At 40.7% G+C, this 11,671-nt stretch overlaps 1 protein-coding gene across 1 annotated transcript; it reads right to left on the bottom strand.

Annotated features, from left to right (window-relative positions):
• Positions 1-4,174: 4,174 nt before the first annotated feature.
• LOC104502648 (tumor necrosis factor receptor superfamily member 19-like) lies at positions 4,175-9,423 on the bottom strand (the record flags this gene model as incomplete). The annotated part of the gene is made up of 4 exons (XM_010157829.1): positions 4,175-4,568; positions 7,032-7,134; positions 7,884-8,009; positions 9,259-9,423. Coding segments are annotated over 4 exons (788 nt in total), but the record flags the coding sequence as incomplete, so codon positions are not given.
• Positions 9,424-11,671: the final 2,248 nt, after the last annotated feature.

Here is an 11,671-nt window from a genome sequence, read left to right as displayed (position 1 = left end):
CGACAAACCTCACTGGTTTCAGGGGAAGCACCTTCCCGCCTTGACCGCCTGCTTTAGCTGTTCTGGTGCAGGTTCAACCTTCTGGCTGCTTCACAGCAAAAGCCTTTTTCCATCACGGAGTATGAATGCTGCCTCGACATTTCCACTCCCCACAAAGCACGAGTGGAAAGATGAGCCACATCTATCGCAGCGTGGCGTCTGCTCTGCCGATTGCTTTGCTTCTGCCAAGGCAGACGGGGTACTCGAAGCACTAGGGTTCATCGCCGACAAGCCCGCTGCGTGCAGTGCACCAGGAGAGGTGCGAACACTCCTTTAGGGAGAAAAATGGCTGCGGAACAAATGGTATTATGGGATGCGGTGCGACAAGCGGCAGTTAAAATCTTAGAGAACAGCAATGAGGGCAGAGGGTGGGTAATTTACGAGGCACAATGCAACCTGCAGGATGCAGTTCAGAGGTATTTTTTAAATAAAAGGTTCTGAATTTTTTGTATTTTGTATGGAAATTTTGAATTTAGACAATCCTACAGTGAGAAGGACAGAGTGGCACCAACAAAAATGCCTGCTAAAGGAACGAATTAGGTCACCATGAAGCTTGACCCTGGAGAGAACACACTGCTAAAACATACCAGTAGGAGACTCGCTGTACGAATACCGCCATGGCACACCTGCTGTCGCTGGACACTGGGATTGACAGTCATTTCCATTTCTTTCAACATCCAAAAATTACACGCTGTAACAAGTGCCGTGTTCCAACACCGAGACGACCAAGTTAACACAGCCTCCCCATCTACACGGCTGACTTCTGCTTAACTAAATCCAATGTAACGCTGATCTCCTGCTATACTTAACAAAACAAATGCCCCCTCCCACAAATGTAATAATTGAACAGATGGGACTTCAGTTCTTCCCGGAGAGGGTGGTGAGGCACTGGCACAGGTTGCCCAGAGAAGCTGTGGATGCCCCATCCCTGGAAGTGTTCAAGGCCAGGCTGGATGAGGCTTGGAGCAACCTGGTCTAGTGGAAGGTGTCCCTGCCCATGGCAGGGGGTTGGAACTAGATGGTCTTTAAGGTCCCTTCCAACCCAAACCGTTCTGTGGTTCTGTGATACTGTCACACACACATTCTTTAACTCCCCAAACCAGCTCATAGACTATCACATAACACATAATAAAAGCTTAGGTTTAGCAACAGATGATCCTTGCATAAACAGAAATGTTTACTTTTTAAGTCCTTCAACAGCAGGAAACTCATTTAAACTTAGAACCAGCCAAAAAAATCCTAATGCACGTATAAATCTGCAAGCAGAGTAACTGGCAACGTCTTGTCCCACGCCTTCGGACGTCTGTAGCCATATTTAAGACACCCACCTAAACACACTGAAGTATTTATATTTGTTGCTGTATTTACATAATATACTCTTAAGCTCACTCCATTCGACTTTTTGAGAATCTGAGGAAATAGAAGGTTTTCTTTTAAGACAGATGCAAAAGGTCAGAAATCCACTTCTTGGGTTCTCCTCGGATGCTCCCTGAAGTTTCACGTTACAGCTATTACGGCTCAGGTGCAACTGCTCAGAAGGTGTGAAATGATGCCTTTTTGTCCCAGCTGATTTTGAAACCATGCAGCACTGAAGACCATGCGAAGTTTGATGAGAATCAGCAGAGGAGCATAAGGAAGTACTCAGCTTCAGTGCTGAGAGAAGTAGCTTGGTTTCCTAAAGGAAAGTTATAGAAAGGTGGTTACATAAATTCACAAAAAACCTGTACTTCACCTAACTAAATACTAAAAAAAATACATCTACGCTTACTACTTGAAGTAAAAATTCACCTAAGCCTTAAGGCTGAACCTGTGTTAAAGCTGTGTTGAACCTGTGTTAACCTGTCCCGGTCCCTTCCCTTTCGTGCTACTGAACTTCTCCAGCAAAGATCAAAATACGATGATGCACTGTAGAGTCCCAATATGGAGAAACTGTACTAAATCAGTAAAGTCTAGTGAAGGAAAACAAACAACCAAACAACAACAAACCCAACCAACCAACAAGCCCCTACCTAACCCTCCCAAACTACCTTGCTTATTCAGGATTATATACAAACCTCAGTAGTAATGTGTGAGAGCACAAAACCGTCAGAGAATACAGGATTTTGAAATGTCAGAAAAGATGTCTACGGGCACATGGGAATCAGTAAGAAAATTTAAAATTTATATACCATGAGAAGTATAGTGAAATGTAAGTTAATTTTTACAGTGATATTTTGAAATTTTTCATCTAGAAAAACTCTAATATTAATCAAACACCCATGAAGCTGATAGATGGTTTAGTGGGAAACACACAAAGTTGATTTTCTACATCTTGTTAATATGGAAATATATTCCCTTAAAACATTGAGAAAGCATTCCAGTTCCACTGATAACTGCTGAAAACTGGGAATGGGCAGCGTCGATATCTGCAGTCACACCTGTGTCGCTGTCCCTTCTTGTATTTACCTAGACAACATGACTATCCCCTAATGACTATTTGGCGTATCCCAAAATGGAAACACGGGAAGTTCGTGCCAGACAGTGTTACTGACAAAACTGTATCTTGTCAGTAAAAATTCTTGACTTAGCAGTCTGTTTACCTCCTTTCCTCCTCTTGAAAATGTCACCTGAAGAATTAAGGCTCAATTTACAAAGAATTAACTGTTGCACTTGTATGTATTCAGAACATGCGTATTTTTTTGTTTAATACTAATTACATTCTACTTCTTGTCTGAGAATAAAATGGAAACCAAACAGAAGAGGATCAAAGGAAGGCAGTTTTATTTCTGCAAACAACCCAGAATTTTTGTAATTTCAGATAGCGTAATTTTCTTAATGAAATTTGGTGGATTATTGATGTTAGTGGCAACTTCTCATGCTCCTGTGTACCTGCACAGGAGCCTGTTTCAGCTTTCCAGCCGCAGCCTGCATAACCCCAGAGTAACAGCACATGCCACAGTCCACATGCCGTAATGTGGGATCCTGTCATAGATTAGATACTTGTTCATAGAATCACAGAATGGTTTGGGTTGGAAGGGACCTTAAAGATCATGTAGTTCCAACCCCCTGCCATGGGCAGGGACACCTTCCACTAGACCAGGTTGCTCAAAGCCTCATCCAGCCTGGCCTTGAACACTTCCAGGGATGGGGCATCCACAGCTTCTCTGGGCAACCTGTGCCAGTGCGTCACCACCCTCTCCGGGAAGAATTTCTTCCTGATATCTAATCTAAACCTCCCCCCTTTCAATTTAAACCCGTTACCCCTTGTCCTGTCACTACAGGCCCTTGTAAAAACTCCCCCCCAGCTTCCTTGTAGCCCCTTCAGGTACTGGAAGGTGCTATAAGGTCTCCCCGGAACTTGTTGCTCCAAGTTACTTCCAATAGTAGAAAATTTAAAAATTTTCAATAGTACAAAATTTGAAAATGCAGAGCAGAGCTAGCATTAAAAAGACAGAACAAAGAAGCAGTAGCAGAGTGACTTTTTGTGCTGGTTACACTCTTATGTCATAGAGATAACTGCTTATCACCTCTTCTCACTCTGTCCTCAGACCAGCATTTTCTCTGAGCTATAATAGATTAAATTGTAGTTTATGGTCAAACTTATGGAATGGTTTATCTGATGACATGGGAACACTAATGGCATTGAAAAGCATTGGAGATTCTCTTCTGTTTTTGCTACTGCTTCAGTAATGTCACAGAGAAGGCTTTGTAAATATTTTTGGGTGACCACTTGCATGTCTTTTATGCTTCGTTTACAAGGAACAATGTCCTCAGTTCCTCCCTCAAGAACAAGGAGCAGCCTCACATCACAGTTTGTTCACAAGGCTATTAAACTGATTTTTTCCCCCTGAAATTTAATGTAAAAAGTCCTCAACCTGATAAAAACTGCCTGGTGTACAGACTTACCCCTGTACTCTGCTTCATGTTACCTCTATGTGACCGTTTGAGTGATTACACCTTTCACAGTCAGTCAGTGGTTTAAAAACGTGAAACAGCTGCATCTCTTGTAGAGTTTTCATTTTTATTTCAGCAATAGCTAGGTGTAACCTGCAGAGAAACATAACCCTCCAACTTTTTACAATTCTATTTTTATCTAGCTCTGCATGCCTCAAGCACTCGTTCTCACTCCTTTGTAGTTAGGTTTTTTACCTCTTTATCAGTCTGTAGAGTCATTTGCTGTTCCATTACGCTTTCTCTTTGGCTGGGTGTCAGCGGCCGACGAGTTCTGAAGTGATGAAACTTCTATGCATGTTCTATGTTTGGAGATTTCAAAGGACTTGGCAACGCTGCCATCAAGAGACTTCGCCGAAATCAGTACTTCACTCTGTTCCTGGTTATTATCCAACTCAACAGTGGCTGCATTTTCAGTCTCGGGGCTGCAGGACTTTGCAGATCCTCCAGCCAGTCCTGAGCATGATTCACAGAGAGAAATGCTGTCACAACAAGCCGAGTTTGGCATAAGAGGCCAAGCATCTGAAATGTCTCCACAGGCAGAGTGTGAAAGAGAACCGAGGAAGGTAGGAATCATTTCTCCAACAGAATCGGGAGCCCTGCAAAAGGATAACAGACACATGGTTTCAAAGGCATTCCAGAAAAATATTACCAGTATTGTGATTACTGTCGTTAGTAATTACAGGTATTTCAAGAATGTTTAACAGGATTATATTAATACTGTACAAATACCTGTACAAACAAATTGTTTTGAAAAGGAATGCATTTTATTCCCTGTCTGGAAATGAAGAAAGCTCTAGAGAGCGCTACAAAAGAGCATGCCTAGAGCCCTTCACAATGTGGATTCAGGGTTCCAGAAAACATGAACTATAGCTGGGGTTCTCTATAGTCTAAAGAACAGAAATAGGATAAAAAACGCTACAGTAGTGGTCAGATACAAGGGCTGTTGGTAAGAGTAAGGCATTTCTTTTTTCTTACTGCATGGGGGGCGGGGTGTGTGTTAAGACGAGGTAACAGGCTTAAACTGCAGCATGAAAGATGTTTGGGAAGACTATGCAATCTCCAACACAAGGGTTTTTTGGGAAAAAAAATAGACAAATATCTAACAGAAGTCAAAGAAGTAAATGGGTTCAGAATGGGAGAAGGGAATAGACAACCAGGCTGCTCAAAACGCCCGTCTCTGCGATTTCACACCGAACATGCATTCACTTGAGATTTTTCAGTTTGTTCTGTCCAGGCTTCAAACTGCAAACAGTTTTTCTCCCGCTCTCTTTCATGGCAAAAGGACATAATATCAAAGAAGAGCAAGGATTTTTAATTTTCACATGGATTATTTTTAAGAAAATTGGAAGAAAGTGGAAATAGAGACTAACAGAGTATTATCTATCTCAAGTGTATTTGAAGTGCATGATGGCACCGACATGCCAGAGTGCCCTACACATGCCTATCTCTGTTCAAAGCCCAGAAACATTTTTTACTGTAGCATACCAAAGTGAGCATTAACAAAACCAAAAAGATACACTAATACATTTTGTTTCCATACACTGTCTACAGATCTATAAAACTGTCAAGGCTATATTAAGCCTGCTATACAGCAATAACCTGTGTAACAAAAATCACCCAACAGTAACATTGTCCATAACAGATTTTAAGTAGTCTTACTCATTTCCAAAACACGGTGCTTTAATACCTTTGATGTACACACAAGGCCTTTTCAGAGATGAGGCCAAAAGTCAGGAGATTGCACCACAATTGAAGGAAATACGTTATTTTGGCAAAGGAAATTGGCGCAAACTCCGTTTCTTCTGGAAGGAACCGCGGGATCTTTGATGTCCACGTAGCATGGATATAACATTTATTTTTAAAGCCTTAACCCAAAAGTCCCTCACAAAGTACACAACTCTCAGTTTGTCAGTCCTGGTGGTTTACAAGGATGACTCAAGCTTGCTGGTATTTAAACTAGTTGTTATAGAAAACTGAGGTATTTTGTATCTTGTAGCTGGGTCACTAAGTCGCCTTGCATAAACAATACCTATGAAGAAACTGCCTCTACAGTTTTAGTTACATTTGGCCGTAAGAAGAAAACAGCTGGAGACTAAATTAAACCTTATATGGAAAAAAAATCTAGCTAAAGAAATAAATACATCCTGTGTAAAAATCTGGAACCAGGAAACCCTGAATGACACCATAAATTTTATATATTTAGCTCAGGGCACTGCTGTAGAAGTAACTATTCTACTACTGTATTTATATTCGGCTGATGAGGAGAAAATAATGGTTACAATCTAGTAGAAATTCAGAAATGCTAGATATTTAAAATTTCACAGTCATTAAGCATTTCCCAAAAAAAGTCTTTGTGACACTCCCAAACTGTACCTTAATCCCCCCAGACTCACAGGTTTATAGAGCACCTAGCTAACCCATAGCAGAAGAGGGGGTCAATAAAGCCTCTAAGGTACCACAGGGCACGAGGAAGACTATCTGCTTGTGAGAGAAGTCAGTCACTTCAGAGAAACTGATGTATCAAGTCATAGAATCACAGAATGGTTTGGGTTGGAAGCGACTTCAAAGACCATCCAGTTCCAACCCCCTGCCATGGGCAGGGACACCTTCCACTAGACCAGGTTGCTCAAAGCCTCATCCAGCCTGGCCTTGAACACTTCCAGGGATGGGGCATCCACAGCTTCTCTGGGCAAACTGTTCCAGTGCCTCACTACCCTCTCTGTGAAGAACTTCTTCCTGATATCTAATCTAAACCTCCCCACTTTCAATTTAAACCCATTACCCCTTGTCCTGTCACTACAGGCCCTTGTAAAAAGTCCCCCCCAGCTTCCTTGTAGCCCCTTCAGGTACTGGAAGGTGCTATAAGGTTTTCCCAGAGCCTTCTCTTCTCCAGGCTGAACAAGCCCAACTCTCTCAGCCTTTCATCATAGGACAGGATATGGCCACAGTTCATCAAAATCACTCATTCCACTCCAAACAGCTATCTTATCTGTATAAATATTAATTTGCCTGCATAAGAAATATTTCATGTTTAAAATACATTTACAAAGCTAAGTTACCTTTCATTAAGCGTAGTTTGTGAGTGGAAAGGACAACTGTGACTGCTGTGCTCCATGCTACAGGTTTCATCACAGCACAGTGATGGAATCAAGTGAACTGGTCCTAAGGAATGAAAAAATAATTTAATAATGTTAAAAGTGTTAAAAGCTCGTATAAACTTAGTCTCTGTATGATTTCAAACTTACAGAGTATTAGTTTTCCAGTTACATTATAACATATGGATTGAGGAAAGGAATTTCTTATTGCAGAAATGGGTTAATGTATTACTTTAAAAAACAAATTACTCATAAAAGCCAAGCCGTTCCTCCAGGAGTAATATAGATGCCAGTCATTAATATCTACTTTTTAAATTAATTTGCTTCTCAATTAGATAGGCGTGAGGAAGTACCACGTTCTGAGTTAACTTATTTGGATGATATTTAAGCCTGTGCTCTTATGTTAAATTATGTATTTGTTAATGTCATAAATGCATCTGTTCTGATACAAGTTAAAAAAAATCTCAATTATTTTAATTTTTCAGGTCGTGATATGTCCCTTAGTGCTCATATCACATTCTTAAGATACTGTGGGGTAAACCCTTCACACTAACGTGCCTCAAAGCCAGATGCAGTGATATTTTTGTCAGAAAGCAATGAGATAAGAAAAAAAAAAGAGCTTTAAATGTCTAAGTGAAAGGTCATTGGAATGAAAACAGCAAAAAATATCGTAACCAAATAGCTACTTAGAAATTCTCCCTACTTATTGAGAAATCAGCCTAGGACAAAGGGTGGTTTAACTTCAACAACTCTGTAGTTGAAGTTAAATGTCACAACCCAAGTGTTAGATGTCACCTTCTCGTAGACCTAACGTACCGCACGTCTGGGATGTGCCTCTCTGGCACTGGCAACACGTTCTGTGGTCATACTCATTCAGCCGAGGTCGGTCAAAACAGGACAACTCAGAGCCATTGCAGTGCATGTCCTGTGATCTCAGAGACCCTTTGGACAAAATGCATAAGAACAGATATTAGTAAATGATGCCCTCTTTCCTGTTCAGAGCCTCCCATCTTCATAAAATGCTTCGATGTCACACGATACACTATTTCCATACATTTTTCAACTGAAAGATCTAAGATGATCGTGCGGTTTCACGTAACACAAACCACAGATTCTGCAACAAACCCTAAAACAGCTGGTTCAACTACAGCTTTTTCTAAGAAGACATCTGCTCTTATTTTGATGATCTGAGAGTGTATCTTATTCACTGTTACATTTTCTTAGTGTTTAATGATTCCCAGTGATTCCCATCTGAAATTTTCCATACTCAGCTTTCAGCCACTGGGATTCTGTTTATGTTATCTTGAAGAGCTTTATATTAACAGAATTCCTTTAATCTGTATAATTGTAGGCTAAGGCAAACGAGTTACTGAACTTCACTAACTGAAGCCTGAATTCAGATTCTCAAAGCTTACGTTGTAAAGCATCTCCTAGCTTAGAAACAATTCTTACAACGCCTCTCAATCATTTCATTTTTGCTTGTGCTGTAAACTGTGGTAACATCAATCCTTCCTAGATGTTATTCTTGTTTGACATCCAGGCTTCACTACATGCTACAAATATATTTTAATAAAGGTTTTCGGAAATGATAAATGGAAACTAGAGTGCTTTTGGCTTTTTCTTTATTTAAACTAAGGGGCAGAAAAATGTGTTTTATAAAAAAATTCATTACATTCATGAACTGTTATGGATTTTTTTTTTCTTTAATTTACAAATCTAAGTGGCTTAGGCATTTCATTCATCTTGAATGTGCCCATAAACCCAAAACAGCTAATGACAATTCTGTTATCTACATGGGCCACATTCATTATCCTGATGAGCTAATCTGAGTTTCACAATAGCATGTGATGCACAGATCCTCCAAGCTGGTATTTCCACACCGGCACTGAACTCTGTAATGACGCCCCAGCTCGGTTCCTATGATCCAAATGTATCTGTGCAGCACCTAACAGAGTATGACACGGAATTAATGCAACTGGACTATTTCTGGACATCTGCACAGCATCTTTTCGGTAGAAGCTGGAACATCCACAATGAACTGGCAAACTTGTACGGAGTCTTGGGCTTCTTCATCTCAACGCTAAACTTGCTTGAATGCTGTAGGTATTTCATATATTTACCTACAGAGAGATCTGCTAACCTAGGACTGGTATTTAAATATTACAAAGAAACAGAATAATTGGCAACTCACAGCTTGGTTTCTTCTCCATAAACTGCCTCTTACAGTAGATAACACAAAGGATAAGAAGAGCTAGGAGCACTGTCGCAAGTGCACTGCATATAACAGCTGCTAGAGCAGTGTCTCGAGGACTGGAAGCAGTCGAAGGGATCTTTACAAGATTTACTTTGGTGGTACCTGAAATATAATTAAAAAATAATTAAGGGTAACTGTAAACATTTCAGGAATACAGTCATGTAAATCGAAGTCTGCAGAACAGAAGAGGTTTGTGACACAGAAAAAAAAAGGATGTTCCATCTGCTGACAAATAAACATTAGTTGTGCGTATAGATATGACTATCAGCAACCATGTTAGGAAAAAGATCTTCAAAAAAACATATTGCAAAATGAGTGACAGTCAGTGGAGATGCACACAGACACGCAGGCACGTGAATGGATCAGATCTTCGCCATGAAAACCAAGACCCCTCAGTTTTTCACGCCAGCTGACTTGGGTCTGGAGCCCACTCGCTGGTGGCGGGCGCGGAGAGCCGCCCATCAGAGGGAGCCCCACCGACACGAGCGGCCCTTAACCCCGAAACCACCCGAGAACCGAGGCACCCCCAGCACTTCAAACAGTGTCAAAGGTATCACTCTGCTTGCTGGGGAATGTCAGGACACCACCGTCTTTTCGAGAATCAAACCTAGGGTTTCACTGCGCTAGCCCTTTTGATTCGGTGACAGTTTTTAATTACAGATAATGTCTCTAGTAAAAATTCAACAGCTTGACTTTATATGCGTATTAGCGAAGACTTAAGCAATGTTTCTAGCTCTGACAAACATTGTTACTTTGAGGTCAAACATGAGAAAGATTTTAAAAGTATCAAAACTTTACCACAACTATTGAAAATAAATTACAAATGATCGTTTAAAATTATTTTTTAAGAACCTATGAATTTTGAGACCTCATCTACTTCAATATCCTCTGAAGTCCGCACCAATACTATTTTATGAGGGAATGGAACAAAACATCAAGTATTTCTCTGACAGCAAATTTTTAAAAATCCACAAACCGTATCTTATTAACTTATCAAAATAAGTTAAATGTGCCTATTCACCCCAGAAAATCTTTGGTTAAAACCTAAAGACTATAATTTCCTAAGAAATGGTTCATGTAGTCATAAGTTTAAGCTGGGAGATGCCTGCCAGAGTATATTAAAATCACTAACCAAATTGTATATACATAAAATTGGTTGATAACTGCAATTTAATAATAGAAGACAACTAACTTGCTTGCTTAGTGCAATCAGTGGAACTGTATTACTCAGAAGCTATGGTATTTCGCTACACACACCAAACATGGGCACCAAAGCATTTACAATACCATATTGCTCTGTTACAATAGCCAGATTGCCAAAAAGCTAGTTATTTTGAAAATCAACTTTGTTCCACCCAATTCTAAGTCTTCAGACCACTTAACACCAAAGAGAATATTAAATTCTAGGAAATAAACTATCCAAAGTTAAAAAAAAAAAGACACCAAACATATTCAATAAAAGGTTTCTGTGGATTATAGTATGTAGTTGCTGCTAAGTGGGGGAATATAAATAAATGGAGACATCAGATCACAGCTATTATTCAGACGAAAGAATGCTTAGTTGCTGATTTCCTGATTTCAGTGCAAAGAGAAACAAGTGTTACAGCATTGACATCTAGAATCACAGAATGGTTTGGGCTGGAAGGGACCTTAAAGATCATCTAGTTCCACCCCCCCTGCCATGGGCAGGGACCCCTTCCACTAGATCAGGTTGCTCAAAGCCTCATCCAGCCTGGCCTTGAACACTTCCAGGGATGGGGCATCCACAGCTTCTCTGGGCAACCTGTCCCAGGGCCTCATCACCCTCTCTGGGAAGAATTTCCTCCTGATATCTAATCTAAACCTCCCCACTTTCAATTTAAACCTGTTCCCCCTTGTCCTGTCACTACAGGCCCTTGTAAAAAGGCCCCCCCAGCTTCCTTGTAGCCCCTTCAGGTAATACTCTGCTCGAGTATTCCTATTTACCTTTACTTTGTGCTGCTATGTTCCACTGTCACATCAGAACTGTGAAGGGCAAATTTGTAGCAGATCTTTTTTCTATCCTTTTAACTTGCCAAACTGGACAAGTGGAGCTACTGGACAGAGTCTAACAAAGGACCTCAAAACCAATCGAGAAACTGCAGCCTCTCTCCTGTGGGGAAAGGCTGAGAGAGCTGGGACTGCTCAGCCTAGAGAAGGCTCTGGGGAATCTCATCAATGTGGACAAATCCTTGAAGGAAGGGTGCAAAGAAGACAGAGCCAGGCGTTTTTTAGTGGACCACAGGCAATGGGCACAAACTGAAACAGATGATGCCTCTGAATATCAAGAAACACTTTTAACCGTGAGGGTGACTCAGCACTGGCCCAGATT

Source organism: Eurypyga helias, unplaced genomic scaffold, assembly GCF_000690775.1.
Source record: "Eurypyga helias isolate BGI_N326 unplaced genomic scaffold, ASM69077v1 Scaffold18340, whole genome shotgun sequence".
Lineage (NCBI taxonomy): Eukaryota > Metazoa > Chordata > Aves > Eurypygiformes > Eurypygidae > Eurypyga > Eurypyga helias.
The sequence above is the reverse complement of the archived record's forward strand: the minus strand, read 5'-3'. Positions and strand labels throughout refer to the sequence as shown.